Below are 27416 nucleotides of genomic sequence, written 5' to 3'. Positions count from 1 at the left end.
CCCGCCCCCTCTTCCACCACGTGCCTGTTACGGCCGCCGACCAATCAGCTCGGCGCTTGTGATCCCCGCCGACCAATCGGAGCGCAGGCTGCTGGTGGGTTTATAAAAGCTTTGTCTGGAGTTCAGCTCTCCCCGCCGCCTCTTGAGAACATTTTGCTGCAGTCTCTGTGTTGGAACCAGAGAATCTTTTGAGCTCCTCCACCTTCTGCGCTCCCAGGAACTGCGGCTCGCTGGTTTAGCATAGTCCTTTCAAATATCAGGCAAGATGAGGGAAATCGTGCACATTCAAGCTGGGCAATGTGGTAACCAAATCGGTGCTAAGGTGAGGATGGTATTCTCTGCTTCCCCCCCCCCCCCCTTTGTGGCGCGAATGGCTGGTTAGGCTGGCGTTTCAATAAAAAGGAATTATTGGGGTAGGAGGCGGACCAAATCGTGAAAAAGGTTTTGAAATCTCGCCACCGTGGCAAAGCGGAAGTCCTGCAGTTTTGCACATGGCCGTAGTTAAAAAGGCATGCAAGACTGTGGCGCTGTTCCCTTCCCTCCGTTTTTAGGATCTCGCCCAAACGCTGGGCTCTTTCGTGTTAAAAAGCGGCGCGGCTTTGTTTTAAATTATCTGTGCGGTGGGTCGCCTCTAAGCGAACGCTGCTGTCGGCTGGTGAAAAAAGGATTTGGGCGGGAGCCCGCGCTTGTGCCCCTTTTAAAATCTCTGAAAAATCATTCTTTGGTACTTAATTATCGTGGTAAAGAAAAGATGCTGGCGGCGGGGTGGGTGGGAGAGGGGGCGTCTTTTCTTCCAAGCTGAGATTTCAAAATCAACATCAGCCCACGTAAAGCAAATGACTCAGCCCGGAGAGCTGTCTTCCCCCCCCCCCCTCCTTTCCGTCCTCTTTGTGGCGCGGCGAGCCCGCCAGCTCATCGGACTTCCTAACAGCGCGCGTAGATTTTAGCGCCGAGGAGGTAGCGGCGCGCAAAGGTGGGGTTTGAATTTTGCAAGCGGGGGAAGGAAGGTGATGGGAGGCGCCGAACAAAGGCGGACTCTTTAATCTTTCACCTATTTCTCTTCAATGGGATAGGGGGCGAAGAAGGGGGGACCAGTTGGTTTGGGATTTTTTTATTTTGACCGAGATAGTTCCTTATTCCCTTCTACCGAAGCGGGATGGAGGTGGAGCGATTGTAGCCTTTGCCACATGCTTGGCGGGCAATAACCCCCATTGCCCAGTCGGGGAAAGGGGGAGGGGTGTCAATCGCTTTGCAGTAGCATCCACACACACACACACCCGTCTACTCATACAACCCAATGAGCCTCTGACAAGTCCCTGCATTCTTCAGGCAGATGGAGTCGGGAATAAGGAACCCATGCGGCTCCATCCATGCGGCAGCCCCATCTTTTCCCCTTCCTTGCCCCGCCCCTCTCTGCCTTCCCCAGTCGGTGTTTCAATGGCTCGGACGGCCAGAAATTGCGCTCCGGCCATGCTCCGCGGGGCTTCCAGCCCGATACGGTTTTGCTCTTGCTCTCTTTAAGACCGGCGGGGCTTGCTCCCGAGTAGCTCCTCGGGGGTCGTTGCGTTTTTTTATTTTATGAATCGCGTATTGAGAGGCAGTGGGTTCCTTTCGCTAGCTGGAAGGGGGGTGGGAAGCTATGTCGGTAGCTCTGCGCCTCCCAGAACTCTCTTAAACGCAAAACCGAGAAACTGCTATTGTATAGAGAAGGTGGATGTTATGTAACAAAGTAAGGGGAGGGAAAACAGCAAACCCCCCTCCGTCCTCCTTGCTGATTAGCAAGAACGTGAATTAAACCGTGCAACCTAGAATCTGTTTTAGATTTAGGAAGGGCTCCTTGCCGCTCCCTATGTAGAAGCCTTCTCCAGGTCCCTTTGTATTCAGATTGGGGAAAGATTTCTCTCTCACACTTCCCCCGGTTGTCTTACAGTATGGCGTTTAATACAGTTTTATCACAATGCTAAACTGTGGGTGCCTATACTAGAAGAGGGGCAGATCTGCTTTAAGGGAGGTCCACCCACATATGTTGGCTTGGTTTGCAAAAAACGACAGCCCATTGGTGTAACTGTGGCTTTAAATGTTGCCGAGAAAAACTTGGGTCGCATAGAAGGGATGGTTTTCGGCATCTTTGGGAGTGATTTTCGGCCCTCTCTCCTTCCTGCTCCTGGCGCCTGTCCTCGCCCGCCCACCATGTTTTTTCCTCTTCTTTGTCTGCTGGCGGGCGGGAAGCACATGGCTGCAGGGTTCCCTCTGGCCCGTCTTCCAGCCTCCTTTAAATCTCTTGCTCGAGCCAGGCGAGTGGAATTGCCCATCCCTCGTCCCCCCTCTCCCTTTTTCCTCCAGGCTTGCAGTTTTTCTTAACAATGGTTGTGGGTGGATTCTCTTCTAGCAGCCGCGCCACCATGAGTGGGCCATTTTGTGCCTGTAATGGCTGCTGACTGGGTGGGACTCTGGACGAAAGGGGTGGGGTGGGGAAGGAGGGGGCTGCAGTTCGATCCAGCCATACTCGCTGGCAGAAAGGCTGCGAAACCTGGAAAGAGAGCCATCTGCTTTGTCTTATGACAATTAAGGCTTTCCTTTAGCTCTCTTCCCCCTCCCCCTTCATTTTTTTGCATGCTCAGATTGCCTTCGGATGAACTGAGATGAGCCCCGTTCCTCTTAAACCGGTTTCTGAGCCTGCTGAATCCTGCCATAGTGCTGGCACGTGGCTGGCTCTTGTAATTCTGGAATTGGCTCGGATCCAGACCTAACGGTTTTGTGTGGTGGCTGAAGGCAACAAGCTCTTTACTCTCTCCCTCAGGAGGAGACTTATTAAAGCAAACGGGTCTGCTCTGAAGTGTGCAGGTGGGGACAGTAACAGCTCTCTGGGGGTGCCAAGTGTAATGGGAACAAATGTTCGTAGGTGTGGCCTTGCAGCATGGCTGGGAACGACAGGCACCATGTTGCCAAGGCACTTTTCAATATCTCCAGGTGTAGTCCCTGAGATGTTGTTTGATTGGCTCTTGTTCCATTTTCACCACATCTGAAGGTTGAATATTAAAAGATACCCAATATAGGATGAAGAAGTTCAAGGACGAACCTTTAAAGGCTATAGTTGGCATGAGTCTGAGATATCAAATAAGTCATATCACACTGTCAGGTTGGTGTAGCAGTTTGAAAACTTTGAGGAAATTCAATGGAACTGAGGAATGAATCCGAGGAGTTCCAAAGCATCTGTGCCCATCTATATGCTCTCAGCAAGAACCATTTTAACCACCTTAAAATGATGATGTTTAAGGCCCACCAGCTGTAGAGAGCTTCAGACCCAAGTGTTCTGTATGAGATTAATAAAATGACACGCGTCAGCAAGAATCCAAGGCTCGCTCTTCTAATAAAGCAGATGAAAGAACAATGAGACTGCCAGTGTGAGAGCGGTGCTGTGTTTGGGAATCAATAAAATGAGCTCAGTTTCAGAATACTAATTTCTTGTTCCCAATTGATGATATTTTGTAGCAAAACTCAGAAATGCAGTTGAAGTTTTGATGTTCCAGATCCTTTGCTTGTTTTCAGACTTAACTTTGGCGTAATTCAAGGCTATGAAGCTGCTGGGAGAATATGAATATGGAGGGCTGTATATATTTTAAAGGACCTTTGGAGATGCCTCTCAAGAATGCATTTCTGCTGTACCCAGGGCAAGTTTTTCCTGCTCTGCTCCCCTGTCCTGGTTTCTGTTTCTTGGTTGTGCTGGCTATTGGATTTATCACACTGAAAGGTTACTTAAGCTTCGGTTTGCTGTTCAGAGAAGTGTTAAGGAATGAGGTGCAAACCTGGTGGATACAGTAGCTGAAAATTGTACTTTTCCTAAGCAAAAAAAAGATCTTTAGGTCTTGAAAGAGTCTGGGGTGCTCTGTTCAAAAGATGGAGCTGGACATTTCTGCACTGCCCCACCCTTCATCTCTGCATGACCTACATTGCAGTATATGCTTTAGTATGCAGGAGGGTGTAGCTAGCTGCACATCTCTGCTGGGACTCGATGCATAAAGAGCATAGCTGTGCAGGCAGATTCTGCTGGGGTGCTGTTGCATATCTCTGCAATATGAGGGAGCATTCAGATCTCCCCCAGATCTCTTTGGGGCTGGCCTGTTTCTTTTGCTGCTGATTGAGCCTGGTGGAGTTTGCAGTGAGAAGGAGCCAGCGGCAGGGAGACCAGACCAAGCAGTTCTTCCCCCCATCTTTAGATTTATGGCTCTGCAGTGACTTAGGGTGTGTTCAGCCAGCAAATAGCAGGCCTAGCCAGCCAGAAGTTCCTTTTTCTTGGCATAATCCACAAGGCATTAAAAAAAAGTTGGTCTTTAGAATGCAGTAAGCAATTGCAAGAATCATTCTTGTGGTTCTGGGAAGGTTTTTTTAAAGAATTTTGTTTGAAATGAATGATGATGAGATCTTGGAAACGCTGTGCCTTTGCAAATGCACAATCGCCAGATTCTTCTTCTCTTCTGAAGGGTCAGCTATGTCTTGCTCTTTTTGCCAAGGCCTCATTTCTTCCATTAGCAAACCTTGTCCTGTCTCAATAGGGTGGAATTGCAGGACTGTCAAGTCTCTCATGGTTTGTATGGATCAATTCATGGCACCAATCCTAGATTTTCCACAAAACCCCATGCTTCACAATCCCTGCACCTGAGAGTGTTTTATTTTATTTATGATCCTGCCTTTCTTTCCATTGAGGACCCAAAATGGCTTAAGTTGATTTTCTTTCCTCCATTTTATCCTCCCAACAACCCTGTGAGGTAGGTTATTGACAGTGTATGACTGGTTTAAGATTACCCAGCAAGCTTCTGTGACGGAGTGGAGATTCAAACCTGGGTTTCCCATATCAGAGTCTGACATTTTAACTATTACACCTTGCTGGCTATTGTAGCATGGATAGACTCGTTGTCTGCCATGGTACACTTCCCACTATGTGCCTAAAAATGAACTGTGTAAAATAGCCTTGAACCTCCTGATTTTAGGAGAGTTCTATGAAGAGTATAAATTCTTGAAGCTATTTTTTCGGTACGGTAAAGTGAAGGGGGGTTTTTTGTATTTGTGTGTGTATGCACCTGGAAATCATGAAGACCTCTGGTGACTGACCCCTACTGGGGGCCTGGAGGATATTCAGAGAAGTGGCTGAATAAAGCCTACCCCTGCCTCCAGTTCTAGTATTCCAAGGAGGTTTCCAATCCAAGTATTTGCCAGAGTTGGCCCTGCTTAGCTTCCAAGATCTGACGAGATTGGGCTGGCCAGGGTGATAAAATAAGGTTTTAAAAAGAGACAACTTGAACTGTAGCAATACAAAACACAGACACAGGTAGCCTTCTGTTTGTTTTTTAAAATGAGTTTCCTGGTATGGTATTATACTGTTTCCCTTCTGAGCTGTTAATAAACTCCTCGAGAGACTAATCCTGAACAGAATCAATGACAGAATTGATGGGCATGTCCCTTTAGAGCAAGCAGAATTTAGACCCTGTTGTAGCTGTGAAGATCAGGTTCTTAGCTTAACAATTTTCATTAATAGATCCAAATGGGCAGCCGTGTTGGTCTGGAGTAGTAGAACAAAATAGGAGTCAAATTTCACCTTTAAGACCAACTTAGTTTTATTCAGAACGTAAGCTTTCGTGTATCAGAAGCAGGGGTGGAATTCTAGCAGGAGCTCCTTTGCATATTAGGCCACACACCCCCTGATGTAGCCAATCCTCCAAGAGCTTAAAAAAAGAGCCTTGTAAGCTCTTGGAGGATTGGCTATATTATGGATGTGTGGCCTAATATGCAAAGGAGCTCCATCTAGAGTTCCACCCCTGGGAAGTGTCTTAAGACATCAGCAGTTTTCATCCATCTGACTGCCACTTCTGGAGGGATGTTCTGCTGTACAAGTTTTTACAAGTTTTCCCCTGCAGAACATTATTTTGAGAAGGGATGCAATCAATTCCACCAATATCCGTAACCTGATAAAACACGAAGAGGCGCACAGGATTTGATTTGCCACATGAAGTATGGAAGATGGCTAGTGGAATACAAAACAGGCTTTGGCAGTTTTGCAGGCCTGTTGTTTACATGAGGCACAATATCAGGACCTGAAGGGGGTTGTGGTACAGTCTGCCAAGCTATTGTGTGAGCATTGCGCTTTCCAGGGAGATGTGGCAGAGTTCTTTGAACTCTCTTCAGCTGCAAATGAGTGGATTGAAAATTTAGATGTTAGTATTTAGGGGCATCACCCAATCTGCATACCCATTTTATCAACTTGGTTACGTATTTGTAATTCTGCCATACAGTAAGTGAAAATTATGGCACTCCCCACCCATCCACCCCAGGTCAAAGACAAGGCTATATTACGCTTGGGTTTTTACAGCTATAACTGGTCTGTTGATTCTGAGGAGATAACAAAGAACCCATTCTAGACAGTGACCAAAATGTCTCCTTTGCATATCTTCTCCCAAATGCGACCCCCCCCCCCCGCCAGTTGCCTAAAGAAGGGTCCCACTTATGCCATTCACTGTCAGTGGAAGTAGTGATGACCACAACCATAGATGACTTTAAAATGAGATTAGACAGATTCATTGAGGAGAGCTCCACCAATGGCTACTAGCCAAACGGCGCTCTCTATTTAGAGACAGTAAATCTCCAACTATCCTGACCTGGATAGCCCAGGCTAGCCCGATCTGATCAGATCCTGAGAGTAAACAGGGTTGGCCCTAGCTGGTATTTGGATGGGAGAAGAAAGAAGTCTAGAGTTGCTACACAGAGGTAGCCAATGGCAAACCACCCCTGAACATCACTTGCCTTGAAAACCTAAAGGGGCCTCCTGCCACTTGATGGCACTTTAAACGTACATACACTTCTCTGAAAAGCAGTGGAAAGCCTTGGTTTCTTTGCCTTCCAGAGCCTCTGGTTGGACCTAGGTGAAACAGTAGGCTTGACAAGATGGGCCACTGGTCTCACCCAGCAGGGCTGCTCTTGCGATTCCTCCTGATGTTTGTACACCCTAGTTTGAAGTCTTTGTTCATTAAGAGATGCCCAGAGTACAGCTTGACACTTTCTCATTGGGTGTCTACTGCCCTCCTTAGAAAGAACAGTCAAGACTGCTGGGATATTGGACAGTGCTTCATGCAGAACAGGGAATATAATTCCTGTTTGCTCTTGGTTCATATGGGGATTCCCTTTGCCTTCTGATAATGAGACTGTAGCTTAAAAATAGAGGTTGTATTTAGGCGCCTTCGTAGTGCCTGCACTAATTGTGACACTAAGTGCTGTCATTCACAGCATGCTGATTTGCCTTCCTGAGCATGTTTTTTTCTTCTCTTTGCTTTGATTTATAGTTGTTGCAATGGAGAAAATGTGGCCTATGGTGGGTCTTCTGAACTGCCCCTTACGTTTTGTGCAATTTAGACTAAGGCTTGGCTCCTCCCCCGCCCCACCACTCTTCACTATAAGAAGTGAGCAGCGACTCACAAAAGCTCATATTGGAATAAATGTTTTTAAGGTGCCACTGTAACTTTGTTGCATTTTGATACACCTATCCCTTTGCAACCCTTAGCTTTGGTCAGTCCAGTTAAGGGACTGCTTACTCAAACCAACAGTGATTTGAGTAAGCAAGGTTTCAGGGTAGTTGAAGCAGAATTTTTATTCCGCAGTGCATATGAGTGGGAGGAATGGGGTCAGACCATAATTTTGGTTCCATAATTTTAGGTCTTCATCCTTCCAGCAAACTGGACAAAATGGTGACTTAAAATGGGTTATGTATTAACTAACATGCAGGGAAGGATTTTGAAAACGTGTCTTCGGGTGATTGACCTCCTATATATGCACGCACACACAAGTGGATGGTCAGCGTTTTATGTAGCACTCTAGTACTCAAAGCACTTCATGTACATTATCTTGGTAATCCTTACAAACAAGCTCTGTAATTTAGGTCAGTGTTCTAATCCCCTTTACTGCAGAGAGTAGCTTGCTGAAGGCCCCAAGTAGAGACTCCCAGGTTCTCAGCTAAGCCTTTTAGCTACTGGGCTGCTGTATATTAGTTTTGGAATAGTTGCAGCCCCTTGGCTGTGTGCTCACATGTGCCTAATGTGGGTTTGGTGACTTGAGCTTCAGACGGGTGGACTGAGAGTGGGCAGAAGGTAACCCCACAAGGATTAGAGCATATGAGCATGCCTTCCAGAATCCAACTGTGAATTACTTGGTCTAGATCCCTGGTTGGCATATAAATTGTAAAAGGGCCTTCTGATCTTGTTTAGATACTTTCATCCTGCTTTTCTGCCCCATCTGGACCCAATATGGCATGCCCCTTCTCCACTGTATCCTCTTTTTTCCTCCGGAGAGACTGGGTGGAGTCAGAGTGAATGGCCCATGGCTGCCCAGCAAGTTTCTGTGACAGAGTACAGATTTGAACCCAGGCTTCCAAGATTGTAGTCCCAACACTTCAATCATTGTGCCATGCTGGATGAGTAAGACCAGCCAGTAGGATTGATTTTTTTCCACAGGCCCTCTCCCATGCATAAGAAATGAACAGAGGCCTCTCTAGCCAGCCCCGTCTGCATTGGTGAGAATGAACTATTTATTCTGCTTTGGTGTGAGCAGCAACAGAGGTTGGGGCAAAGCCACTGATATTGTGTTTAATTCCTTCCTAACAGAGGATATAGCCAGGCTGCAAAGAGAACTTCCTGTGTTGCTTTCAGCTCTGGAGAGGAGTGGTTCTCTGCCTGGGACTTGATTGGTGGGAAGGAAGTAACTGATGTGTATAATGGGAGAGGTATCAAGAACCATGATCTTGAAAGCTAAGCAGAGTCTGCTCTGGTCGGTATTTGGGTGGGAGACCACCAAGGAACTCCAGGGTTGCTATGCAGAGGCAGGCAATGGAAAAACCAATTCCAAATGTCTCTTGCTTTGAAAACCCCAAGGGTTCACCATAAGTCAGCTGTGTCTGGCAAAAAAGAAGAGGAGGCATGCAGCCTCTCCCCAGGAGCCCAATTAAGCCCTGGGCCTCCCTACAGAGCAGGGATAGGCGACAATCCTGTGACTGTTCTGCAGAAGGAAAAAAAATCCAAGTGGAAATCAGGGACTTGGCCTTGAATATCTATCAAGAGAGCTAACCAAAGGTGATGCTTTCCCATCATTAGGCGATTGTGGATTCAGACAGGATGAAAGAGGTTTGAATTTCATTTTAGTAGAGTTTGCGTCATGGGGTGAAGGTCTGGCCTCAGCTATGGTTTTTGTTGCAAATTGAGGGGTTACTTGTTTCTTCCAAGCAGCTGCCCTTTTTTTTTTGTAGAGGGTCCCTCTGAGGGCATTGGAGCAGGGTGGAAAGCAGGCTGCTTTGGGCTGTCTGTGTCCTTCCAGTCAACCATTACCAAGGCCCAAAAAAACGCTTGGAATGTTTTGTTGCCCCCACCGCCACCACAGCTGTAGTTTGGGCATTCCTCAAAAGATACAAAATGGAGTCTTGTTTTCCTGTCGGGTGAGATGGCTTCCTGGGCAGCTTTAAAGGGCCTGCCTGTTCATTCCAGGGTCTGGACAGATGGGTCCGGGAAGCAGCCCCCCTTCCCTGCTGGGTTAATTTCTCCAGCAGCCTGTTGGGAGTAAAGGATGGAATTGAGGACAGTGGAGAGTCTGTGTGTCAGCTTATTCTGAGGCAAATGCATCTCTCCCTTCCCCCAGTGGACTCTGCTCCCTTCACACCATCCTAGGGAAGGGATGACTTAGGGAAGGGATGACTCATCATGTTAAGTAGACAAGATGGATATACAAAGGATAGGGAGGAGAGAGAGATGACTGTAGATGCTGCAACCTCTAGATCTGCAAGGCACTGTTGATAAGGAAAGGGGGGGGGGTCCTCAAGGTTACATCTGCTCCTGGCATAATTTTTCTGCTTCTGCACTAAGAAAGCCACCCAAGTTACCTAGCTGTTTAGGCAGTGGAGAACTTTTACACAGTTTTTTCTTCCATTCCCAAATTGGTGTTAGATACAGGAAACTTCCTTCCAAATACCTTTAAGTCTCTCAATTCCTAGTGGGTCCAGGTATTTTGGTACTTTATTTTCCTGCCTGCTCACACAGCGGTACCTCATGGTCCACCCATGGGGGTCTGTCCTGACCTTCAGAGGCTTCTCATTTGATGCCCCCCTGCCCCAGATTTGACACTTTACCACATTGGTTATTTTATTCATTTATACCCTTTCTCCAAAGTAGGAGATCCGAAGCAGCTTATCTCATTCTCCTTTTTTCCCATTTTATCCTCACAACAACTCTGAGGTAAGTTAGGATGAAAGATATGACTGACTTAAAGTCACCCAGCAAGCTTCCATGACATGAGTAGAGATCTGAATGTGAGTTTCACTTTGATTTGGCTGTGGTGGAGCTATGTTATTAAGTGAGGAAGAGAGAGATGGTCTGGGCCAGATCTCTGATGCTGTTCAGGGTGGTAAGGAAGACATTAAAACCCCCTCTTTCTCCCTCACCTGCTCCATTCAAAACATGGTGTCTGGGGTCTTGGATGGCACCAAGCTTACAGATACTTCTTCCACAAACCAAAGCCCTGTCCAATTAATAAGATGTTTAGTCCTTTGTTCTCATTCCCTATTTTTTTTTAAAAAAAACCTCTCTCCTAATGACACCCCATTGAAATTGCTGTATCAAGACTTTTTAAAAGCTCACAGAACATCTTATTTTTGGAAATGTGTACTGGAATGGTAATGAAAATTACCGTATTTTTCGGACCATAAGACGCACCTGACCATAAGACGCATTTAGTTTTTAGAGGAGGAAAACAGGAAAAAAAATATTCTGAACCAAATAGTGTAATAAAATATTTAATAAATTATAACAATAACATTTGAACCATGTAAAGTGCAAAACAGCAGTAAAATATTTAATAAATTATAACAATAACATTTGAACCATGTAAAGTGCAAAACAGCAGTCAACAGTGGCATTAAGAACTATTATCATTGTCATTAACAAATGGAGAGACTTAAAGGTTTGAGTACTCTAGTTTTCTGGAAACCCCAAGAACTCATCATCGCTAGAGTCAGAATTTAGGAAGCTCATTTGCTCACAATCACTTTCTTCACTGTCTTCATATAAGAGATCGTCTTCACTTCCATCTAAGGCATTGCTAATGCCACATTTTTTGAATGACTTTACAACGACCTCCTCCTTCACTGAGTCCCATGATGTTTTCACCCATTCACAAACTTGAGTGATGGTGGGCCTTTTCATTCGTCCAGTAGGTGTCAGATCATGATTACCAGCAGCCATCCATTTGTTCCACTCTTCTCTCATTAAGACCTTAAATGGCTTGTTGATGGAAACATCAAGAGGTTGCAACTGGCTGGTAAGACCTCCGGGAATTACAGCTAGATGAGTCTTCACTTCTTTGAAGCACTTTTTTGTTGGTTCGCTAATATGTGCTCTAAACTGGTCAAGCACTAATAAGGCAGGTTTTTTCAGAAGTCCTCCAGGACGTTTGGACCACACCTTTTCAACCCATACTCTCATTCCATTTTCATCCATCCATCCTTTCTCATGTACATGTACAACAACTCCTCGCGGAATCACTTCTTTTGGAAATGTTTTCCTTTTGAAAATCAACATGGGTGGCAATTTGGTGCCATCGGCACAGCAGGACAACACTGCTGTGTAATGGGTCTTCTCATGCCCTGAAGTTTTCACAGTGATGGTTTTAGCACCCTTCAGATCTACAGTCCTATTAGATGGCACATCAAAGGTTAGCGGGACTTCATCCATATTCCCAATCTGGCCAATTTCAAAGCCATGTTTCTCCCTAGCATCTATGACAAATTTATGAAAGGACAGAATTTTGGATTCATATTCTTTTGGCATTTTTTGCGCAATTCTAGTTTTGGTCCGCATAGCAAGACTATGTCGCCTCATAAATCTGTAGCACCATGATGGTGATCCTGTAAAATCCTGAATGCCTTTCTCTATAGCAATGCGTTTCGCTTCAAAGATTATCATTTTTGTCGAGACACAGAAGCCATTATTCCGGTGACGTACAATCCATTCTTTCAAGTCCACCTCCAACTGTGGCCACTTTGCAGCATGCCCACGGAAAGTGTGCTTACTTCTATCTGCTTTTTGCAGCTGATCCTCCTGTTTCCTCCACTCTCTAATCATTTTTTCAGTTGGAGGAGGCCCAAAATGTCTCTCTGCTGCTCTGTTTCCATGTTCCTTAGCATATTTTACTACCTCTAGTTTAAAAGGAATTTTATATGCTAGCCTTTTCTGCTTTATCATGCTTGCACTGGTAGAATGAGGTACCGTACTGGTATTTTTCTGCAAGAAATGAAGGGACTGTCAGTATCATTTCTTCAATGTTTACCATTGAGCACTAACCATACATGTATGGTAAGCCTCCTCAAGTTCCTCCCAGGAAAGGTGAGGAAAAAATGTGATGAATGGATATGGGCACTGCTCTTGCATCAGGTGCAACAAGGGCATCCACACATACAGTTTCAGTACCCCTTAGGTAGAAAGCTCAGCAGCGTTTGGACATGATCCATGGTGTAACACACAGTAATGGACTGAAAGGAGACTCCATTTACAGTACCATAACCCCATTTACTGTGCCTTAAGGGAGTGACTCCATTCTAGGGTTATCAAGTCCAATTCAAGAAATATGGTATCTGGGAACTTTGGGGGTGGAGCCAGGAGACTTTGGGAGTGGAGCCAAGATCAAGGCTGTGACAAGCATCATTGAATTCCAAAGGGAGTTCCGGCCATCACATTGAAAGGGATGGCACATCTTTTCAATTCCTTCTTTCCATAGGAAATACAAGGATAGGGGCACCTTTTTGGGGGGCTCATAGAATTGGACCCCCTGGTCCAATCTTTTTGAAACTTGCGGGGTATTTTGGGGAGAGGCACTAGATGCTATACTGAAAATTTGGTGCCTCTACCTCAAAAAACAGCCCCCCCAGAGCCCCAGATACCCACGGATCAATTCTCCATGATTTTCTATGGGAATAAATCTCCATAGGGAATAACAGAGTTCCCAGCAGGCATTTCCCTCCCCTCCCCCCGCTTTCTGATGATCCTGAAGCAGGGGGAGGGCCTCCAAACCGGGGGATCCCCTGCCCCCACCTGGGGATTGGCACCCTACTACGCCATACCTCACTTTCCTCCCCGACATCAGGTGCAACAAGGGCATCCACACATACAGTTTCAGTACCCCTTAGGTAGAAACCTCAGCAGCATTTGGACATGATCCATGGTGTAACACACAGTAATGGACTGAAAGGAGACTCCATTTACAGTACCATAACCCCATTTACTGTGCCTTAAGGGAGTGACTCCATTCTAGGGTTGTCAAGTCCAATTCAAGAAATATGGTATCTGGGAACTTTGGGGGTGGAGCCAGGAGACTTTGGGAGTGGAGCCAAGATCAAGGCTGTGACAAGCATCATTGAATTCCAAAGGGAGTTCCGGCCATCACATTGAAAGGGATGGCACATCTTTTCAATTCCTTCTTTCCATAGGAAATACAAGGATAGGGGCACCTTCTTTTGGGGCTCATAGAATTGGACCCCCTGGTCCAATCTTTTTGAAACTTGCGGGGTATTTTGGGGAGAGGCACTAGATGCTATACTGAAAATTTGGTGCCTCTACCCCAAAAAACAGCCCCCCCAGAGCCCCAGATACCCACGGATCAATTCTCCATGATTTTCTATGGGAATAAAACTCCATAGGGAATAACAGAGTTCCCAGCAGGCATTTCCCTCCCCTCCCCCCGCTTTCTGACGACCCTGAAGCAGGGGGAGGGCCTCCAAACCAGGGGATCCCCTGCCCCCACCTGGGGATTGGCACCCTACTACGCTATACCTCACTTTCCTCCCCAACAGAAACCCCAAGCAGCTTTACAACTCTCCTCTTCGCCATTTTTTGCTCACAACAATCACATGGCTCAGAGTGTGTGAATGGCCCAGGGTCACCCAGTAAGCTTCCATTGCTTTGAGCCCAGGTCTCCCAAGTCCTGATACTCTAACCACTAAAACACACTTGCCTCTCAGGATTGTTGAGTATGGTATCTGACAACAGTATCTTCCACCGTAAATGAGAATCTGGAATCAAAAGACAAGGCAGGGGGATTCTGTACACAGACACACTGTGAGGCGAGAGAACGTTGGGCTCGTCCGAGGAGAGGAGAGGGAAAAAAGCCCAGAGACCCCAATGGCGTTTCAATCCTGCTCTGCCGGGCTCTGATTGGCCGATGCCTCTGCCCACGCCCCCCTCCTCCTACCTCGCTGTATCAGCTACCGGTATACCTGCTCCCTCACAGTTTTTTCTCTTTTACCATACCTCCTCCCCCCCTCCCAACTCCAACACGTTCCCCATTTTTCATCCCTCTCCCCCCCCCACACACTCTGTTTGCAAAATGCATTTCTCCTTCCCTCCCTTTTATGGACCCAACGCTGCCACAATCAGGCTAATGATGCATTTACGAACGGTACTAAAACAAAACAAAAGTTTTGCAAGCCTGAAAAAAAAACGGGGGCGGGGGATAAGCAGCCTCCCGGCAGCCAGGGCCGTGCAACAAGGGGCCCGATCCCCCTCCTCCTCGCATGGCCTCTACGGGGGGGGGGGGAGGGCAGAGGAACTGGTTCACGGCGGTGGATGTGAAGTGGCTCCACGGAGCTGTGGGTTCAGCAGCAGCGCATTGGTGCGCATCCTGGGGCCCAATCCCTGCTCGGCAGGCTCTGGCGTCTCCCCCCGCCCTGGGAAAGCCGACAGGGGAGGCGAGCAAGAGGAGGTGGCGGCGGCGCGCAACTCATGAGGGCGGAGGCGGTGGTGAGTCTCTGCCCATAGAGCACATAGGGGGAGTAGTAGGGTCCGGTGGCGGCAGCGGCGGCGGCGGGCACAGCCGGGGGGCGCCGGGGGCGGGAGTAAAGGTGGTAGCGGCTGCCCAGTCTGAGGGGGTGGTAGGGACTGCGCAGGGCCAGGCTGGCAGGGCTGCTGCCCGGTGGGGCCACCGAGGTGGGGATGTGCATATGGCAGGCCATGGCGGCAGCAGCCAGCGAACTGGAGCCCGGGTAGCTGCCCAGGAGCTTGTCGGTGCCCGGGAAGGCGGTGTGCGTCTGCAGATACAAAACTGAGGAGCTCATTTTGCATTTTGCAAACACTTGCAGATGTGGGGCTGGGGGTCGTTGGGCAGCATGAAGTTGTAGGGGTAGAGCGGGTGGCTGGCCAGGGCAGGAGGCGAGGAGTGGACGGCGTGGAGGGGCGCGGCGGCGGCCGTCGGGTAGACCAGAGGCTAGCCGGCCTTGAGGGCTTGCTCGTGGGCGCACGAGGCGCTGGCGGCGGTGCCGGCGGCCAGCTGGCCGGCGCAGTGGTAGCTGAGGCAGTAGGGGTCTCAGCACAGGCTGGCCGTCATCACCGACGGGGGCGAGGCGCCGGCCAGAGGGCTGGAGCCCGCCGCCTTCCCGCAGCCCAGGCTGCCGGCCAGTTGCAAGCCCCCCCCAAAAAACGGGGGCGGGGGATAAGCAGCCTCCCGGCGGCCGGGGCCGTGCAGCAAGGGGCCCGATCCCCCTTCTCCTCGCATGGCCTCTACGGGGGGGGGAGGGCAGAGGAACCGGTTCACGGCGGTGGATGTGAAGTGGCTCCACGGAGCTGTGGGTTCAGCAGCAGCGCATTGGTGCGCATCCTGGGGCCCCAATCCCTGCTCGGCAGGCTCTGGCATCTCCCCCCCCCCCCGGGAAAAGCCGACAGGGGAGGCGAGCAAGAGGCGGCAGCGGCGCACAACTCACGAGGGCGGAGGCGGTGGTGAGTCTCTGCCCGTAGAGCGCATAGGGGGAGTAGTAGGGTCCGGTGGCGGCAGCGGCGGCGGCGGGCACGGGCAGGGGAGCGCCAGGGGGCGGGAGTAAAGGTGGTAGCGGCTGCCCAGTCCGAGGGGGTGGTAGGGGCTGCGCAGGGCCAGGCTGGCAGGGCTGCTGCCCGGTGGGGCTGCCGAGGTGGGGATGTGCATATGGCAGGCCATGGCGGCGGCCAGCGAACTGGAGCCCAGGAGCTTGTCGGTGCCCGGGAAGGCGGTGTGCGTCTGCATATACAAAGCTGAGGAGCTCATTTTGCATACACTTGCAGAAGTTGTAGGCGTAGAGCGGGTGGCTGGCCAGTGCGGGAGGCGAGGAGTGGACGGCGTGGAGAGGTGCGGCGGCGGCCGTTGGGTAGTCCAGAGGGTAGCTGGCCTTGAGGGCTTGCTCGTGGGCGCACAAGGCGCTGGCGACGGCGCCAGCGGCCAGCTGGCTGGCGCAGTGGTAGCACGAGGCTTGCTGGGCGCCCTGTTACACGCGCAGCTTTGCTTTCGCTCACTCTCCCTCCCGCCATGGACCGTATTCGCTCCATAAGACGCACACACTTTCTCCCCCACTTTTTGGAGGGGGAAAAGTGCGTCTTATGGTCCGAAAAATACGGTAAGTCAGAGCTGGTTAATGCAATCCCAGAGTGGTTTCAAGGCAAGAGATGTTCAGAGGTGGTTTGCCTCTGCAACAACCCTGGACTTCTTGATGGAGTCCCATCGATATACTAACCAGGGCCAGCCCTTCATAGCTTTTGAGATCTGGTGGAATCAGGTCAGCCCAGGCCATCCAGGGCAGCAGGGTTCAGTGCAATAGGTAATATTATTAAAGAGGTTAATGGCTTGGTGCTAATAATTAGTGGGATTTTTTAAACGAATGAGCTTTTCCAGACTACCACCTCCAACTTCCTAAGGGATGTTTGGGGCTGTCTGCTTCCTTTAGTCTGATTGGACACTGTAAACTCTGTTCCCCCCCCCCCTTCCCACACATACCTAGAAATCACATGCTCACTGAAGGAGGTGTAATCCCCAGTGAGGAATTGATCCACAGGGGGCCGGATACAGGCAGCTTAACCTTGGTCCCTTGCCATCTGTTCAGCCCATGTCATTGGAAACTTCTTGGCATGCTTGTGACGTCTTCCAAGCAGCTGGCCTAAAAATGGCCAGAAGGATGATTGAGGGAAGGAGGCACGCTACAGTCCTAAAGATCTCTATCCTCCCCATGCTCAGCTAGTGTGCATGTGTTCTCTTCATGCTGGCAAGTGCAGTAAGTCTTCTAAGTATGCTGCCAATATAGACTTGGAGAATTCCACTCAAGCAGCTGAGTGGATTATACTTAATGACAGCACATGTCGCAAATCCTTGGTGAAATTGCCTAGATTGGTAGTGCTTGACCAAGATATGGCCATGTGTTTTCCGGTAAGGCAAAGGACAATCAAGTAGTAATAATGTTATAGCTTCCCTGTAGCTTTCCCATCAGCACAGTTATCTTATTGCCCCTGCTAGTGTTTGTGGGCATTGCTTAAAATTCACTAGGGACTATAAACATGCTGAGTCATTTGCTTTACTGCAAGGGTCAAGTTTGAGCAATGCAGGTTTCAAGCACCAAATCTCAAAACACCTGTTTCTCCTGTCACCTGTACATGCCACTGCCTTTCCAGTCAAGCTGCCTGCATTTTGGGAATTCCCAAATGCTTAGCTTTCTCGTTTTTGTTTTGTTTTTTCAGTGTAGTGTTGCGACACTGCTGTTCACGGTACCTTCCCTCTATTTGCCTTTTCGTCTTTCAGAGCAACTACTCTTAATTGTAATCTAAGTATAATCTTCTTACATCTTTTGTTTTCTTAGCATTGCTGGACAATTCAAATGAAGTGTCCCATTTGTGCTCCCCTTTTTTATGTGCAAACAATTTTGTTTTTATTTTTTATTTTGCTGACTGTAGCTTCTAGTAGGGGGTTCATTTGTTGTTGTTTTAATGTATACCTTACCTTCTCAGTGGGGACTCAAAGCAGCTTATGTCTGTTTCCTCCTCCATTTTATCCTCACAACAAAAATACCGTGAGGCAGGTTAGGGTGAGAGATTGGCCCAAGATCAGCCAGTAAGATTCATGGCAGACTGAGGATTCAGTCTTAGAATCTTTTGGATTCTAGTCTGAAACTCGAGTGTCAAACTCACTTCTTATGCGGGCTGGATCTGACATAAATGAGTCCTCATTGGGGCAGGCCATGTGTGTCATAAAATGGAATGCCAGGTAGCAGAGATAAAATTTACAAAAGAATCAAACACAAATATTTTTCAAAAAACTTAAAATAAAGCATGCTTAAAAGATTAACACTTGCAATAAAAGATTAGAACTGTTGCAATATTTTGTTTATTTAACAGTCTTTGATGACTGCCACCTCTTGCTCTGAAGGGAGAAAATAGAGGCTTTGGTCTGTAGGCTCCTGTGCAATTGGGCAAGCCTAGCAAAGCAAGAGAGTGGGAGAAGGAAGCAGACAACAGTCAGTTGCTCAGGGGCCTGATTTGGCCCCCAGGCTGCATGTTTGACACTCCTGCTCTAACTTGTGTTGTACCTTACTAACTCACATGCAAGTTCCTGAAGGGAAAAGATCCGTAATGGTAGGCAGGTTTCCATTAAAACAGTAGTTGCTTGTTGATTTCAACAATAAGCAACTGGTATTTTAGAAGAAAGGATGGTTCTTTTGCAGTGGGGAGGAGAGGAAGGTGTGCTGGGACTTAGTTTTGGTGCTCTTGGCAGAATGCTGAGGCCTGGGGGAATGCCTGTCTCAGATCTGTTCACCCTGTGCTTTCAATCTTTTGCCACATGCCAGTGCTTTGTGGTGGACACGTCTGCTTGGAAAGGGATCTGTGAAAGGGAGAGAGTTTCCAAAAATCAGTCTTCTAATAGATTCCAGTAGGTAAGGATGTGTGGCTCTTTGGAAGGAAACAGGAACCCTTTTCCTTGTAATTTAGAAGGAAGGCTGCAGAGCCATGTTGTGGGGGTTTCTACAGAGAATTATGGACTATATGTTCCCTTGATGCAGGGGCTACCCTAGCCGAGTTGAAAGGGGGATACTGAAACCCATTACTCTTTCATCTCATGGGAGGAGAAGCCCCTTCTGGTGGGCCACAAAGCGAATCTGCTGGAGGTGGAAGTTAAGATGGTTGTCCGTTGCATTTCTGAGAAGGGTGTAATGTCTGTGTGGTGCGAGCCAAGGCTGGCCTTCGAAGGGAACAAGGCAGTATTTGTGTGAGCTGCTGCAGCTGCTGAGTCAGCCCATCTGCCGTTTTAGAGGGAAGCAGTGACTGCCTCTTACGGGAACAGGGCCATGACTATCCTAGCTGGGGAGTGCAGAGATAACCCTTTCCAAACTGGTAGACCTGTTGGACTGCAGACTGCACTTGTATACCTTTCTCAACTGAATCCCAAGATGTGTACCTGAGTGTCTTTTGCATTTGTACTCCATTCTTCCTCCAAGTAGTTCAGGGTGGCCTGTGTGGTTCTCCCTTTTCATTTTATCCTGTTAACAAGCCTGCAAGGTAGATTGGGCTGAGAGGGGGGGGGGTCTGGCCCAGGGTTACCCAGAAGGATGATAGAGGGAAGGAGGCATCACCCACAGTATTCTATTCCCACACTAGCTGAATAGAAATTTCACCAGGACTTGATCTGAGCAAGATTTGCATTTTAGCATTAGAGTTTCTGTGATAATAATGCATCTGAGCATGTTTAGATTGCTCTTTGCTCATCACTGCACAGGGTTTTTTTTGGAGGGGGGTTGTGTGAGTGCACCTGGAAGTCATGGTGACCCCTGGTAATTGACCCCTGCTGGGGGTCTGGAGGAAATTCAGAGAGGTGGCTGAATAAAGCCTGCTCCCACCTCTGGTATTCCAAGGAGGTCTCCCATCCAGAGTTGGCCCTGCTTAGATTCCGAGATCTGATGAGATCGAGCTTCCCTGGGCTATCCAGGGCAGGGTGTCACTGCACAGTTTTGAGATGTGGGGGTCTAAAGAGTGCGGCATTCATGCTAATTCCTGTAAGTTCTCCAGAAATTGAGAGTTAGGATTCATTTTTAAAAATAGCAGATAGTTTCTGCAATATGATGGCTGGTGCTCCCCATACCCTTCTTCAGGATGGTTTAGGAACTGTTTCAAAGCTGTTCCCACAATAATTCCTGAAGACTTGCCTGGGGCTTGTTCCCATCAGTGTGATGACTAGTGCAAGGAAACTGCTGCCTGTCAATGGAGATGACTAAAAACAGTGGTGGAATTGGCAACCCTCTTTCCAGTCAGCTGTTTCTTTCATGGTTGCAATGTGGCCATTTAAATTGCCTGCAGATCATAGACATAATGCCATCAAAACTAGGAGAGTAAAGGGCCTTAATGATGGTCAGGTTTTGTTTGCTGTACTAAAGGAAGACATAATGTGAGTGAGTGCAGGTATCATACCTTCGGCTTGTAAGTAATCTTGGAGTATGGAAAGACTGTTATATTGTTGCTGAGGGGTGTTCCTACACTAACTTTTCTCTCTTCTGTTTCCCACAGTTCTGGGAGGTGATTAGTGACGAACATGGGATTGACCCCACTGGGACTTACCATGGTGACAGTGACTTGCAGCTGGACCGCATCAGTGTTTACTACAATGAGGCCACCGGTAAAGATCTCCTGCTCTGCCTGTTCTAAGCAGGTTCACTCTTATGTGAGGCAGATGGACAATTTTGTCTGCCTTTGTCTAGTTCCGTTGCTGTTGGTTCATGTCCAAACCCACTTTTGCCCTTTCATAGGTGTGTGTGTGTAGGGGGGGACAGGAATCTGGAAAAGATAGTTTTGAAAGGAACTGCCATTAATTGGGTGTGAGGATACAGTAAGCTCTCCTGATTATGACTGAAATGATCCCAGCTTTAGAAGAGGAGAAGATTGGATTTATACCCCACCCTTCATTACCCAAAGGAGTCTCAGAACAGCTCTGAGAGAGTTATGACTGAGTCAAGGTCACTCCAGCTGTTGCATGTAGAGGAGTGGGGAATCAAACCCAGTTCTCCCAGATAAGTCTGCGCACCTAATCACAACACCAGATTAGCCTCTTGGAAACTAATGTTTCTGGATCCTTCTGCTGTAGAGATATGACTGGGTGTGTTTGGCTGTACCTGAAGAAAAGCCACGAGGCACAGGTTTTCACCCCACTCTGATTCTGCCATGCTGAATACAAGGGATTTGTATGCAGCTTGTGTCATGTGTGGTCAACAGAACTTGTGATTTGTTCTCAAAGATAGATCTGGTGGGCCTTTGGCATTCTGGTCCTATGGTGTGCCCTGGTACACCTTCGCTCCCCCCACATAATGTCCCAAGAGTTTCTTTAGACAGCAGGCACATACTCAGATTTTTGCTGACGTGCTTTCCCTACTTAAAGCTCCTTAACCACAATTTTCTGTCTTATAAAAAATCTTCCAAATTCTGCTGATGAAAAATCAAGTGAAAAACTGGGTTGTGTACTTGGTGCTAGCTGTGTGCCCTCTGCTGAAAGGGGCTTGTCCACTCATTTCAGAACCTCTAAAGTTGATTTTTGCAAACTTGTGATAGAGTGACATACAGCATAGGAAAGAACTGTGTTACTACACCTTTCATTATGCCCACCAAATGTTTTTAGAAAGTGGGTGGCACCAGATGGGGTTTTTGCCCAGCAGGGATTGATTGGCCATTGGAGATGTGTCAAGTTCGCCATGCAGATTACAATTATGTTTCAGACGCAGTTACCATCATAGCGTTGGTTTTTCCCCCCACTCCTCTTCAGTGTATTTTTAAATCAACCTTGGGATTTCAATTTGTGCTCCATATTCTGAAGCAGCCATTTTGTAGATATGCCTACCACCATGTGTTGTAATTCTGAAGATGCCCACAGTCTCCAAAAGGTTGGGACCTCTGATCTGGAGGGATGCTGGGAATACTTATTGCTGAATCTGTCTATCTAAATCAGATTTATAATGCTTGCTTCTTGTCTTCTAGGTGGTAAATATGTCCCTCGTGCCATCTTGGTTGATTTGGAGCCTGGAACTATGGACTCCGTGAGGTCTGGACCTTTTGGCCAGATCTTCCGACCAGACAACTTTGTATTTGGTAAGATGCAATCCCACCCCTTGGCTTTTGTTGTCTAGGGCTGGTGGGGCAGGGTATAAGGCAGAGACCATTTAGAGGGGTATAGTGACAAAATGGTCTTTGCATAAAGTGACAAAGAGTGTTGTCCTTATGTTAGTGAGAACACAGGAAAGCAACTGGATGACTACTTTGGTTTTGGAACTTATGCCTAGTAGCTACTCAAATAAGTGTTTGAACCACTGAGACTTTTGACTGGCTGTGAGATATGGGCCTCCAAAATGTGGATCAGGTGACTGAAGTGCCACTGGATCCTAGTCATGGGGATTGTTCACCAGGGATCTTGGCTGATCTCTCCTTTTGATTATGAACTTTTTCACACAGCCTATGTATTCCAGTATGGAAGCTGGTCAGTTACTGAACAGTAATGGGTTTCTGCTGGCATTTCAGACAGACCTGACTCAGTAACTGGCTGCTACTGGAATACTGTCACCTTTTCACACAGTCCCGCGGCTGTCCCGGTAGTGAGGCATGCCTGAGTCGTTACTAACAAAGAGCAGCTTCTTCCAGTTTTCAACCCCTCCTTCCAGGTTGAAATCAGTATGGGGCGCTGTGTGAAATGTCCAGTATCTAATCCGGGAGCAGTTTTCGCACCCTTTTTTGCCTGTTGGCGTGTGATCGCCGGCTTTTTTGGGGGGGGGGGGGAACGTTGGGCTAAGATCGCTATAGCGCTATAGTGACGTATCACAACAGCATCACCATAGGGATGCCTGGGTTCCATTAAGATGCCAGAGATCTCCGCTGCTGAAACTTGGTAACTTATCTCAATGGAGCCTAGCCATCTCTTTGGTGGTGCTGTTGTGATACGTCACTATACCGATCTTTGCCTGATGTTCCCCCCCCAAAAAAATAATAAGCTGGAGATCGCGCGCTGGCAGGTGAAAACAGCTGGCGCTGTGGAAGCGAGATAAAAGCGGAACAGTGTGAAATGGCTTGCTTCAATCACAGAATCCTACCGGGAAAAAAAAACGTGTCTGAAAACTCCCATCCCTGTCTCGGATTACTGCGGCACAATACCGACTCCCTTCCGGTTTCCACCGGTAAGTGTGAAAGGCCCTATGTCATTAGTGTTCCCAAGGCATGCTGGGATTGGTATCTTGGGCCAAGAAGAATGGCAGCATATAAATAGCTGATCTTCTGGGATGCTCAATGTGTAATCCTTGCTCTTGATTTCTTCTAGAGAAATTGAGAAAAACTAGTCTCCCAATACACAATCAACAAGAAAACCAACTGCTAGCTAATGCTGTTTGCTATGTTCATCCCTTGAACAGGCAAATCAAAACATGCTACCCCCAGAAAACCCTAGAACAAGGGTGTTGAACTCATTTGTTATGAGGGCCGAATCTGACATAAATGAGACCTTGTTGGGCCGAGCCAGGCCATGTGTGTACCTATTTAAGATTAGGTAGCAGAGATATAAATTTTATAAAGAACGCAATGAAATCCAAATATATATATTTAAAAACTTAAAAACATGCTTAAAACATTAGCACTCATTGGTTTTAAATATTTTTTTGTATTTCTCCCATGGGATCCAGGGAACTGGGCAAAGGAAGCTCTGGCTCTTTCCTTCCTTTCCCCAAGGGAATGGGGGAGGCTCAGCCAATAGAAGGAAGAGAGGCTTGGTTCAGTAGCTCTGCTAGGTAATTGAGAGAGCTTGGCAAAGCAAACTATTCCTCTCCCCTTCCTCCCCAAGGGAGGAGCCTCAGCCAATGGAGAAAATAGAGATTTTGCTCTGTAGTTTCTGTGCAATTGAGCAAGCTGTTATGTAGAAGGAAGCAAGAGATAGGGAGAAGAAAGCAAATGACAGCCAGTTGATTGGGGGCCTGATTCAGCCCCCAAATTGCATGTTCGACATCCCTGCCCTAAAACAAGATTAAAAACTGTATAGTTCCTGTTAGTACCTTGCAGTGTCCACCATCCTATGTTTGATTAAAGAAGATGGAATAACTGTGTGGGCTTCTTTGATTGCTGCCCACACGCATAGAGTTGCCTGGGGAGTAAATAGTGAGACCAAGTTGCAGTCATGTTCCATGAGGATGGCCTACTTTCTGCTCTGAGAACTATGCACTTAGATGGCCACTGGATGCAGTTTAGCTTGTTCAATTTAGTTCTTTGGTTCTTTGTCAAGCTTGGGGGAGGGGGTACAACATAATGGTAGAAATTACCAACTTCTTGACGCAGCCAGCTTCAGTGACAGCAGAAATGTCTCTTCCTCTATCCTGCCCTCGTTCCCTGTGCCAGTTGTGCATAAGAGTGACTGAGTTTGGAAAAATCAGGCACCCTTGATATCTGTATTGGGACATGGGAGCGTTCCAGTTGCAAATGGGCCAGTCCTTCACCCAGGCTGCACTCAATTCCTTCCATCACAACCAAACTGAGAGGGGTTTTTTTGTGGGGGTGGGGAGGTTGGAAGCAATATTCCCTGTAAGCTGCGTTAGTGTGAGCTAGCTCAGAATTTCTTAGCCTCCGGCTCACACGTTTTTGTCTTAGCTCAGAAAAAATGGCCCCAGGGTAAATTAATTTATGCGGCAGCTCACAACTTTAATGCCAGTAGCTCATAAAGTAGATATTTTATCTTGTTAATTCCTGGTGATGTTACTGGGTGCATCTAATCAAGAGGCAGCTAGTTGAGTTGAGGGAGTGATGGCCGCTTTAGCCACAACTTTATGGCTTCTCTCTCACAGGCCAGAGTGGAGCTGGTAACAACTGGGCCAAAGGTCACTATACAGAAGGTGCTGAGCTGGTTGATTCAGTCCTGGATGTAGTGAGGAAGGAAGCAGAGAGCTGTGATTGCCTGCAGGGATTCCAGCTGACCCACTCTCTGGGTGGTGGAACCGGTTCCGGGATGGGCACCTTACTGATCAGCAAGATCCGTGAAGAGTACCCTGACCGCATCATGAACACCTTCAGCGTGGTGCCATCTCCCAAGGTCTCTGACACAGTGGTGGAGCCATACAATGCCACCCTCTCAGTACACCAGCTGGTGGAGAACACAGATGAGACCTACTGCATTGATAACGAAGCTCTATACGACATCTGCTTCCGCACTCTCAAGCTCACCACTCCCACCTATGGTGACCTGAACCACCTAGTCTCTGCCACCATGAGTGGTGTAACAACCTGCCTCCGCTTTCCTGGACAGCTCAATGCTGACCTCCGCAAGCTGGCGGTCAACATGGTCCCTTTCCCTCGTCTCCACTTCTTCATGCCTGGCTTTGCTCCCTTGACGAGCCGTGGCAGCCAACAGTATCGAGCCCTCACAGTGCCAGAGCTGACACAGCAAGTCTTTGATGCCAAGAACATGATGGCGGCCTGTGATCCCCGACATGGACGCTACCTAACTGTGGCAGCCGTCTTCCGGGGCCGTATGTCCATGAAAGAGGTGGACGAGCAGATGCTGAACGTGCAGAACAAGAACAGCAGCTACTTCGTAGAGTGGATCCCCAACAACGTCAAAACAGCCGTGTGTGACATCCCTCCCCGTGGTCTGAAAATGGCTGTCACTTTCATCGGCAACAGCACAGCTATCCAGGAGCTCTTCAAACGTATCTCTGAGCAATTCACTGCCATGTTCCGCCGCAAGGCCTTCCTCCACTGGTACACAGGTGAGGGCATGGACGAGATGGAATTCACAGAAGCAGAGAGCAACATGAACGACCTGGTCTCTGAATACCAGCAGTACCAGGATGCCACAGCCGAGGAAGAGGAGGACTTCGGGGAAGAGGCTGAGGAAGAAGCTTGAGGTTCATCTACCACCATTTAAAAAAAAAATTAAAAGAAATCCGCACAAAATAAAAATAAAAATAAAAAGTTCCATCTCATGTTCTGTTTCTTTCTCCTCTTCCTCAAGCCTAATCTGTCAATCCTTTCTCTCAGGCTTATATTTTTTAGGGTGCAGTCTCTGTTTCAATGCTGGTTTAACATGGTCTTAATTCTTATATGGTTCTTTCTCAGTGTTGGGATTAACTCATGGCTGAGAACACAACAGCAGTCAGTTAAGGTGTTCCCTGTGAATGATAAAATAGAGTCAGCGTGGAAGGAAGTGCTGTCTTTGCCAACGCCTAAGTTTTCAGCTCTTGGTGATCAACTGAAGTTATTTGAGACTCCGGGTTAAAGAAGAAACTGAACTTTCCCTTTCTAATTCTGGTCTTCACTGCCACTCACTGTACCCATGTGGGCTGTAAGGTAGGAATATCAAGACTCAGTGGCATGTATTGGAGGAGGGTTTGGAGGAAAGATGGACCCATATGTGCACTGCTACAAGTACGGTAACTGGTTAGGCAGCTGCATTTGCTTATGGAAACTAAAGGCTGATTCCACATAGTGTGAAGAGAATGAGGTTTGGGGGAAGCGTTTGAAGGCAGTGTCTGGTATGGGGAGTATGCAGAAGTAGGAAGACTGATGTGAGGATTTTGCTGCATCTGGTAGGATGAAATCCGCTCTCTCGGCTTCACTTCGCGAACGAAGATTTAAGAAAGGTGCAGTAGTCCACGTCTGCTGCAGGCTCGCTGGTGGCTGACAAGACCAATGCGGGACAGGCAGGTCTGGCCACAGTGGCTGCAGGGAAAAGTCTGATTTGGAGTTGGTGCTGTAGCAGTACGATGAAATCCTAGTGAAGTTTAAATAGCTTGTGGAGCTTCAGGGCTCTAAACAGCCCTGGAATTACCAAAAGAAACATTCCCCCAAATTTCTATCAGTCTCCTTTACTCGCACTCCAATCTTATCAGTGCTACTCAGGAGGAATGATGGACAGCCATAAATTCCAGTTGATGGCATGTATCCTACTCCAGTGAGTGTAGTCCTCTTCCAACAAGGTAGCATGCTTCCATTGATCTAGAATTGCGCTATAGTGCATGCAGCAGTGGAATGGGAATAATGCAGCAATCTTGCAAAAGGAATTGGGGGGGGGGGTGAGTCTGCTTGGTTGTAGGTCACTAAAGGAACTGGTGTTGCTCAGTGTTGGATGGGGGGTAATTGCAGATTCAAGTTTAGATACAGGAGCAAAGCCTTGGGTGGGAATGTGTTGGGCGTGGGCATCTTCCAAAGAATGAAAACAGTGCCAGTTACCCATCAGAATGCCTCCAAAGAGCTAGCCTACGCATACTATGTGACTTTTTCTACTGTCACCACCATCTAAAGTGGTATAGTCCTTGCTACAGGTACAGGCAAGGTGAAGATTTGATGCAGTTTCCAGATAGGGCCAACGTAGGGATCTTTCAAGAGAAATAGAGGCTGTATGACTGCTTTAGTTCTTGCACCAATGCAAATGGGATTACATTGGGAAAGTTTCTCTACCACACTTAACACCTTTAGCTTCACTCAGTCTTTACTATTTTTGCCTCTCTGCTTTCTTTTTCTCACTCACTTTTCATTTTTTTGTTTTAAATCCCTGCTTTTTCATATTGAAAAGATGTCATGTGAACAAATAAAAAATGTGTTTTTATGTTC

At 47.7% G+C, this 27416-nt stretch overlaps 1 protein-coding gene across 1 annotated transcript; it reads left to right on the top strand.

Moving 5' to 3' along the window:
- The first annotated feature begins 26 nt into the window (after window positions 1–26).
- TUBB (tubulin beta class I) lies at window positions 27–27416 on the top strand. Its single transcript, XM_060239168.1, has 4 exons — window positions 27–322; window positions 20361–20469; window positions 21819–21929; window positions 24653–27416. The coding sequence occupies exons 1-4, from the start codon at window positions 266–268 to the stop codon at window positions 25708–25710; spliced, it is 1335 nt and encodes a 444-aa protein (XP_060095151.1). The 5' UTR covers window positions 27–265; the 3' UTR covers window positions 25711–27416.

This window comes from Heteronotia binoei, chromosome 5 (assembly GCF_032191835.1).
Source record: "Heteronotia binoei isolate CCM8104 ecotype False Entrance Well chromosome 5, APGP_CSIRO_Hbin_v1, whole genome shotgun sequence".
NCBI classification, from domain to species: Eukaryota; Metazoa; Chordata; class Lepidosauria; order Squamata; family Gekkonidae; genus Heteronotia; species Heteronotia binoei.
The sequence above is the reverse complement of the archived record's forward strand: the minus strand, read 5'-3'. Positions and strand labels throughout refer to the sequence as shown.